Below are 9586 nucleotides of genomic sequence, written 5' to 3'. Positions count from 1 at the left end.
CAAACTAGACAACAAATATATTGTATAGCTGGAGACACCTTTCTTATATAAACTCTAGAAAATATGTCTTTTATACCTACGACAAAGCCTAGGGCAAAAGATCTATGCCTAAGATGGGCAGCGGGGAAAGAAAAGGGCCTCTAGGCCCAAGTGGCAAACACAATTCATTTCCAGGTAGCCCACAGGAGAATATACCTAACCCTCTGCTCTGCGCATGTGCCAAGTTGTGCCCACAAAGGCGTACACTGTTGCTGTATCTATGGTGGGGACGTCCTGAAAGAGAGTCTTCCTGCTGTCAACGCGCCTCTATGGTTCCATGCGGGAAGATGGACAATATTACGAAGGCGCATGCGCAGGTGTGAGAACGTGCGCTTCCTTCTCTTCAAGGTTCTCCGAGTTCTTGCTGTTGCCATGGGCCGCAGACCAGCTCGTTGTTACCGGTACTGCAAAAACAAGCCGTATCCAAAGTCTCGTTTCTGCCGTGGTGTTCCTGATGCCAAGATCCGCATCTTTGACCTGGGTCGGAAGAAGGCAAAAGTGGATGAGTTCCCACTCTGTGGTCACATGGTGTCTAATGAATATGAGCAGCTCTCCTCTGAAGCCCTGGAGGCCGCTCGAATTTGTGCCAACAAGTATATGGTGAAGAGTTGTGGCAAAGATGGCTTTCATATTCGAGTGCGGCTTCATCCCTTCCATGTCATCCGCATCAACAAGATGTTGTCCTGTGCTGGGGCTGACAGGCTCCAGACAGGTATGCGAGGTGCCTTTGGAAAGCCCCAGGGCACAGTGGCCAGAGTCCATATTGGTCAAGTCATCATGTCCATCCGCACCAAACTTCAGAATAAGAAACACGTGATTGAAGCCTTACGCAGGGCCAAGTTCAAGTTCCCTGGCCGCCAGAAGATCCATATCTCTAAGAAGTGGGGCTTTACCAGGTTTAATGCTAATGAATTTGAAGACAAAGTGGCTAAGAAGCGTCTCATCCAGGATGGTTGTGGAGTCAAATATGTTCCCAATCGTGGCCCTCTGGACAGGTGGCGAGCTCTGCACTCCTGAGGTCTTTGACAGCACTGATTCCTTTGGCCATGCTGGCCTCACATGCTCACCAATAAATTTTATTTGCTGACAAAAAATAAGTATTTTTTGGTATTTTAAATATTTTTAAATGTTTGTCCAATTTTTAGAATACAGACCATGAGAGAAATAGTTTTATATTAAAGGCGAGTTTTAATAGCAAATGATGCTTTTCCTCAAGTATGAATGAAATAATTTGTATGCAATTTACAGAGAAAGTTACTGCAATTCTAATCCAAACACTTTTAATTTGGAAGAGTGTAAGGAAATATGTCAAAGGTTTTGTTTGTAGTGACATAAGTTATGCTGCTATCCTTACCTGGAATAAAAAAATAGCTAGAAAACATCCAAGATTTGTAGAGAAAAAATTGTTATTGTTTATGGAAAATAAACAATAGGGATGACAATAATGATATTTATTAGTGATACTTCAACTGCAATCTCTTTGAAACTAAAAAAAGCCTATTCTTAAACTTGTTGTTTATGTTTTCCTTATAAATTTCTGCACATTGATTTTAGAATTTCGTATCACCTCCAATTATCACCATTTGGACAGTTGGTTGTGACTGCAAAAGGTTTCCTCAGACAAGCCTTACATTATTTCACACTCAGGAGACAACAGTCCAATCTTTTCTTCATTACAGAAAGGTCATAGGTTGACAACAGAGTTCACATTGCTTGTATCGAAGTCCCAGTAGAACCACCAGAAAAGAGAAAATGACACCAAATCAACTATCTGTGCTTTAAAAGGACCCTAGAGAGACTTTACAATCTATAGGTGCTTGCTCTACATTAGAGTTACATTGATCATACAGGTGGTTTTGTTGTTTGTTTTGTTTTATTTTTGAAACTACATAAGCTAAAATTACTGGGTCTGTGTTATATTTTAAAATTCTGGTTCCTTATTTAGTCTTCTGAATCTCAATCTTGCCAACAGTGACCTCACCTTTTTGAAACTAACCAATCGTTTTCAGGGTCAACATACTGAATGAAAGCAACAAAGGGAATACTGAACAGTATTGAGATATGCACTTATTAAAGTATTTCCATTTACTTAAAAACTTCCTTTGTCAATCCTAAAATTTTGCATATGGCAATATTTTTTTCAGGGTCCTGCCGTAAGATATGTCCTACTTGTATATTTTAAAGCAAGGTTGCTGTATTAAGCTATAATATTTTCCATATTATATATAAATGAGGAAGATAAATAGTAAGTAATATGAATATACATACAGTGTTCTTTCACCTAAGAAGCACTTTCCTTGATGTGTTTTACTTGATGCTTTAAAATTCCTCAAGGTTTCTAGGAAATAAAGTGCTGTGCATATCTTCTGACTCCTATCCAGTCTCGTTTACTTTTTGCCACACAGTCTTTCAAAATGAAAACTTGTATTGAAATGTGAAACACAACACAACGAAACAGTCCCTTAGTTACCTGTTTGTTTGTTTTTTTTTAATTTAAGTTTATTTATTTTGAGATAGAGGGAGAGAGAAAAAGCACATGTGTGAGAGTGAGTTGGGGGGAGGGGCAGAAAAAGGAGAATAATTCCAAGGAGGCTCTGCATGTTCTCAGTGCAAAGCCAGATGTGGGGCTTGAACTCAGGAAATGTGACATCATGACCTGAGCCGAAATCAAAAGTCAGACGCTCAACCAACTGAGCCACCCAGATGCCCCAGTTATTATGTTAATATAACAATGATGCGGCATTTAAAATATTTTCCAGCTTCATTATTCACCCTTCTCTTTGACCTCAAACTTCTCAAATGTCTTGACCTTCAAACTTGGAACTCTGTACTTGCTAAATACAGGGAGGGAGCTAAGGAAAAGCCAATAAACATCTTTAGCTATGATTACTTATGCATATAGATAGGTAGATGAGAAGAAAGTGAAAGATTAAAAATTTTATACTAAAACCTGGTAGGTAGGTATCATTAAGACTTATTATTTGATTTCTCCTACAGTTTTCTATGATAAGCTATTATATACATTTTATTTCCTTTAATGTTGATAGAAGAACACTTTCACTTTTTTAAGCAACAATGCTATTATGTCTCTAAGTCATGATTTTATTTTTTCAGTATTTTTCTGTTTTCTGGTCATTGTAGTTATTGACAGATTGATAAGACAACAGTTGAGGTGAAGGATGATTTGATTATATTTTTTGCAGAGCTCATCATTATTTCTAAATTTCTATTCAAAATGTAAATTTTAATTTGGGAACATATTATGTATTCATATATTCATGCACCACTTCAATGAAACAGAACTATCTGCTTTTTTCAAAAAAAAAAATACAAGTACAGTTAACTACATTCAAGTAAATGTTGCTCTCTAAAACTCTCATTTGGTTAATGGAGTTTCCAGGTTTTATGGAAAATAGTGACTGTATCAGAAGATGATGAAAACTTCAATTGGACCATGCATCATTACCAACTCAGTTTTGAAAATGACCATTATATAATCTACCATTTCTCCCCCTGCTTCAAAATATCCAGTTCTACGAAGCATACATAGCCTGAAGTCCTTAATTTTTATAAAAATAAACACTGTGGCATGAATTGGATGTCACTAACACTGGCTTTTAATTTCCATTTTAGCAGCTTGCCTATCCTGACAAAATTCAAGTAAGTCTTTCTGATTCTTAGAGTGTCACCATGGACCTAAGGATTAAGCTGGGAGATCATTAAGCTCCAATCACCTCTTGCTTTATATAAATGACATAGGTTTGGGGTATTTCTTAGAGTAGTGACTTTGGTGTTTTCATAAAAATACCTACTTGTTTTTAATAAGGAATGCAGAAAATAATGAGTAAAGTCAAAGTGAATTAAATTACACCATCAATAATAATTCAAAGTGAAGCCATTGTCATGCTTAACAGTGGATAATAAGGGAAGCTCTGACTGGATTTGAATCTCAGTTTCTCCACATACTTGGGCAAATTACTTAGTATCACCATTACTTAATTTTCTCAACTGTAAAATGAAGTTAAGACACTATAGATTATAAGGTTGTTTTAGGATTGAATTAGATAATTCACCGAGAAAATGAGTAAGATTATGTCTTGCACATATTAAGTATACAAAATTAGTGTCAATTTATAAGTTAATATTCATGTTATCATTACTTCATTTGCTCCTGCATCACTGCTTCTCAGCCTCTGATTTTTGCTGCTTGTAGTGTTATTATTTTTTCATAATTTACAACACTAATACTATTTGGCAACCATTATTCCCTCTAGTCGTCTGATCTGAGTTCTTGATTTAATTGGATTCAATATTCTGATTTTAGTTTTTGTTAATTTTTATCTTTAGTTTTGTAATTTCCACTTTCATATTCTATTTGGGTGTCTATTCTTGGGGTCCTTTTGAAGAATGTAATTGGGCTCTACCCATTATCCTTTACTATTTATTACTCACTTATGGAGATTTGCTTTATTTCCTTTTTCTTCCCCACAGATTGTATTTTTTATCTAGTTTACCCACATTTTCCATTCAATATTTCTTTCTTCCTTCTTCCTCCTTCTTCTTTTTCTCATTTTTTTCAAAAGAATGCTTATATGGCTTATCGTGCCATTATTTTCATACTGCTTACGTGTGATAATAGACTGTTCTACCAGACCTCCTATTTAATCTGACAGATTATTAAGTAAATTTCTCTAGTCACGCTTTCACAAAGCTTTTGTTACTTCTTTCTTCATTTAGTCTTCTTTTTGGGTGCCGTAGTTTGAAAACTGGATATTGCTACCTACTTTTCCATGGCTTCAGGGTGAGAAGCTAGGGGAAGGAAGGAACTAGAAGGGTTAATTATATCCAATAATGGATGCTGGACTCTGATTCAACTTCTGAGATCCGATTAAATATTCTGCACCCAAGCTGACTCCTTGAAGTCAGGTGTGTAGCCCACCTTTCCTGCTGTGGTGTATTTCTTATACTCACCCCTGCTGCTGTTCAGTGCTGAACACTGGAAAATGGTGAGCCCAAGTGTGAGCATCTTTGGTGTTGGTTGGGGTTCCACGTGTCAATAGATTTTCATATAATTTTCTTTTGTGTATTAATTATAACCTTAGTACACTTCTTTCCATATTAGGGCATTAGTGAGACATTTTTGAATTTCATGTTTCTTTAGAAATGTTTCTAAGAGTTTTGAGACTTTTGAAGAGGTGAATTTCATTAATGGTCATTAAATAGTTCACTATTTCTCTTCACTCCTCAAAATATGAAATTATAGATAATTATTTAGCTAGAGTTCTTTAATTTAAAAAATACAGCTCTGGGATATTAGATGAGAATACCATCTCCATTTTATGTCATCTTTTCTCCTAAATTTATGATATGCATATGACATGACCTTTTTATTGGTAGCTTTTGACTGTATTTCTTCTCTCCTGCTCTAAGAAGCTGAAACTACTAGTCTAGGCTACACTAAAGGAATATACAGGAGATTTGAGTAGGATAGGTGACAATTTTAATAATTATAAGTGAGAAGTTATGGATGAGCCTTATCTATCATTAAGGAAATGCGCTACTAAAAAACAGCAACAGGGTAACAAGGGAGCACAGGAGGTAGTTTTTCTTGGAAAACAAAAATTTTTATGTTCACTTCAATGTTTCTCCCGTCAAACCAGGAGAAACCATCTTGATGAAAAACTCCACAAACCATTCTAGTAAATGCCTGAATTACTGAAACTTAAAAGACATTGAAACTGCACCAAAATAACAACATAAAGAAACTTCTATACCACTTTCAAAAAACTTCTTTACCACTTAACTGTGATCCATCTACTTTTCTACCCCATATAAGCACCTTAAATATGAACATACTTTAAATTTCCATTACACACACACACACACACACACACACACACACACACACACACACTATACACATTCTCCAGTTGGTAGGAATTTAATTTATACATACAATGGACTGCTTCAATTTATAACAGTACTCTGCAATTGCATGCCAATTTTTGAGACAAAACTGGATTATTAATAAAATTGTAATTTTCTCAGTTTCATATGCTTTTCAACATATTATAAAATAATTGAAAGTTAGCAAAATAAAATAGTCTAGAAAGTTCAAGCCTACTTTATCTCAAAGAAAAGTTGAGATTTTGGAAATCTGATTCTTAACTACAGATAATGACATTTTATCTGGCAAATATCACCAGTACTTACTTACTGACTTAGTGAATTTGAGTTATATGGAGCTCTAACTTCAGAAAATCATTTGAAATTACATAACAGATTTGAAGAGGCTTCTGCCCTAAGACCCAGTATTACTACTTTTATTATTTTTTATTTTTAATGTTTATTCATTTTTGAGAAAGAGTGCAAGTAGGGGAGAGAGAGGGAGAGAGAGAAGGAGACACAGAATCCAATGCAGGCTCCGAGCTGTCAGTGCAGAGCCCCACACGGGGCTCGAACTCACAAACCATGAGATCATGACCTGAGCCAAAGTCAGATGCCTAATTGACTGAGCCACCCAGGTGCCCCCAGTATTACAACTTTTAGATATCTATGTTAGAAAACTATGATGATGCATATGCAAGAGCCTTCATATCACTGTTAAAAATAAGAAAAAAAAAAAAAAAAGAAAACCAAAACTAATTTCCATAAAGAGGACAATGAATGTATCTATTGGGGTATATTTACAATGGGAAACACCATAAAGAGTGAAAATAAATAACCTACCACACAGCCAACAACATAGATAAGTCTCAGAAATAAAATGTTGAGTGAAAACAAGAAAATAAGACTCTAAACAGTGTAATGTCTTTTTAAAAGCTCAAAACAAATATAACTAGAGGAAATATTGTGTGCATATGAAGAAATATGTGATAAATCTAGTTTTCTAAGGAAATACTAACTCACAGAAATAAAGGCTAGGTGTTTGCATGGGTGAAACATCGCACGGCACAGAAGGATTTAGGATGGTCTGTAAAGGATACTCAGATTAGATTAGATTCAGTAATACTAGTGTTGTTCTCATTTACATTTAGGAGTATAAGTTCGAGGATACTTCACTTGCTTCCAACTAATAAAATATGGCAAAAGTGATGGGCTGTCACTCTCAGGACGATGTTACAAAGAAAGTTCTTGCAGCTCATTATCTTCAGTATGTCAGGGCTAATAAAGGAACTTTCCTCTTCCATATTTATTTGATAAACAATTTGTCAAATCACCACATTCAACTGCCCTTAAAAAATCATAATGTGATTTTTATTGAATTTATATTAACTCTACAGAGCAATCTGGTGAGAAAAAACATCTTTATGAAAAGGAGTCTTCCTGTTTATGAAGTAAATCTGTAAATTTATTAAGTCTCCTTTAATGTTTTTCAATACATTTTTATAATTTTCTCCATTATTGTTTTGTACATCTTTTGTTAGATTTGCTTTTAGATTCTTTATGGTTTTTTGTTGACATTGAAAAGATCATCTTTCTTATATTTCAAGTGTGCTCTTTTATTAACTCTTTCTGCTAATTCGCTTGCATATTTCTTACAGACATATCATCTGCTAATATTAATGATTTTGTCTCTTAGTCTCCAATATTTATATTTTAATACGGTTCTTATTCTTTTTGTACTAAAATCTTCAATATAATGTGAATAGAAATGGTAGGAGCAAACAATGTTCTCACATTAATCCTGAATTTAAAGGAATTGCCTCTAACATCTCATCTTTAAAGATGATATTCCCAGGGTGCCTGAGTGGCTCAGTTAGTTAAGTGTCTGACTTTGGCTCAGGTCGTGAACTAGCAGCTCATGGGTTCAAGCCTAATGTTGGGCTCTTTGCTGACAGCTCAGAGCCTGGAGCCTGCTTCAGATTCTGTGTCTCTCACTCCCTCTGTCCCTCTCCTGCTCATGTTCTGTCTCTCTCTCTCTCCTTCAAAAATAAGTAAACATTAAAAAAATTAAAAGATGATATTCCCTCTGTTTTTAAGAGATACTCTTTATGGAGTAATGGAAGCTTCACCAACGTTCTTTTTGGCAAGAGTTAGTTTCTTCCACTTGTTTTCTTCTTTTTCTCTTTCAAATCTAGAAGTTGAATATATTGAATGGTTTTGTATATCTGGTGACATTCAGTTTTCTACAGTAATAAATAAATATTTATTACACTACTTTTTTGTCATGATTAACCACCTTGCATTCCTGGAATAAACCTAATTCTGTTGTGTAATTTTTTATATGCTGCTGAAGTAAGTTTGCCATTTTACTATTATTATATTGGTTTCAAGGATAGTCTTGCCTCATACATAGAGCTAATATGTGTTGTTCTCTCTTTTCTATTTTAGAAGAGACTTATGATACTGAAATCATTTTCCTGGAAGGTTTATTAGAATCTCCTTTTAACCATTTGAGCCTGGTGTTTTTTTGTTTTGTGTGCATGTGTTGGGAGATGATTTTAACTATTGATTTAGTTTATTTAGTGATTTCAGAAATATTCTGACTTTTAATATTTTTGTGGTGCTACATATTTTGTAGTATTTTTATTTTTATTTTTAACCATTTGGCTACTCTTCAGAGAATTGAAAGTACCAAGTAGCAACATGATATAGACAACAGAGGCACCAGCTCTCTTGTCACAATAGAGCAAAGTAATGCACTATTTGACAGAAAAGACCGCAGAAGTAAATCACTGGAAGAAAAAATATCTAAGGAAATACAAGTTGAAAAATTTCCATTTACCAATAACCAAAGGAAAGTGGTACTCAATGTGATATAACAATCCCCCAAAATACCTTTCTATTGAGTCCCGTTTCTGAGCATGGAATCATAACACAGATGGGGTTGTCTACCATAGACTGCCCAGGCTGATCCTGGGCCACTCTCACTGACTTTAGAATGAGAAATGTTCTCATCATTATGGAGCAAAGATGAAAAGCGAAGCCTGCTGTTTGGCCGCTGTGACATACGGATGCCACAAATCCACCATGAAAAGCACTCATGGTCCATCCTCTACTGAATCTCCATGGAATGCAGGATGCCAGAAAGAATCATCAGAGAAGAGGCAGCCTCCTTCTTCCCAACATTGGGACTCATTTCTCACCACCAGCTTACAGCCTCCTGGGGTTTTCAGATCAGATACAGATGTCAGTGGGTCCCTTGTCTTCTGTTATCACAGTCTCAGGGCTCTGTCTATATATCACTTTTAAACTTCCTCTGTGTTATATAATCGTGGTTGCTGTAACCTTTTACTTCTATATTTTTGATTGTAGAGATTCTGCTCTTTTGTCAAAGCTGGAAAATTCTCATCTATTATTTCTGCAGACATTGCTGTTCTAATTTCACTATTCTCTTTTTCTGGAACTCAGATTAAACATATGTTAGATCTTGTATCCCCCATGTCTCTTAATCTTTCTTTCATGTTTCTGTATCTTTGTTTCTTTGCATGGTATTTGAATAATTTCTGCATATCTATTTTCATGTTCATTATTGTTTCTTTTGCTGACTTCAGTCTGTTGTTGAACCCACCCATGGAGATTTTAATTTCTGCAATTGCATTTT

At 35.3% G+C, this 9586-nt stretch overlaps 1 protein-coding gene across 1 annotated transcript; it reads left to right on the top strand.

The window, feature by feature from the left end:
• The first annotated feature begins 348 nt into the window (after positions 1-348).
• RPL10L (ribosomal protein L10 like) lies at positions 349-1136 on the top strand. The gene has a single exon (XM_060617409.3). It carries the CDS (start codon positions 349-351, stop codon positions 1054-1056), a length of 708 nt encoding a protein of 235 aa, XP_060473392.3. The 3' UTR covers positions 1057-1136.
• Positions 1137-9586: the final 8450 nt, after the last annotated feature.

The sequence above is a fragment of the Panthera onca genome, chromosome B3 (genome assembly GCF_046562875.1).
Source record: "Panthera onca isolate mPanOnc1 chromosome B3, mPanOnc1 haplotype 2, whole genome shotgun sequence".
NCBI lineage: Eukaryota > Metazoa > Chordata > Mammalia > Carnivora > Felidae > Panthera > Panthera onca.
Note: the sequence above shows the minus strand (reverse complement) of the source record. Positions and strands in the feature narration are given on the sequence as shown.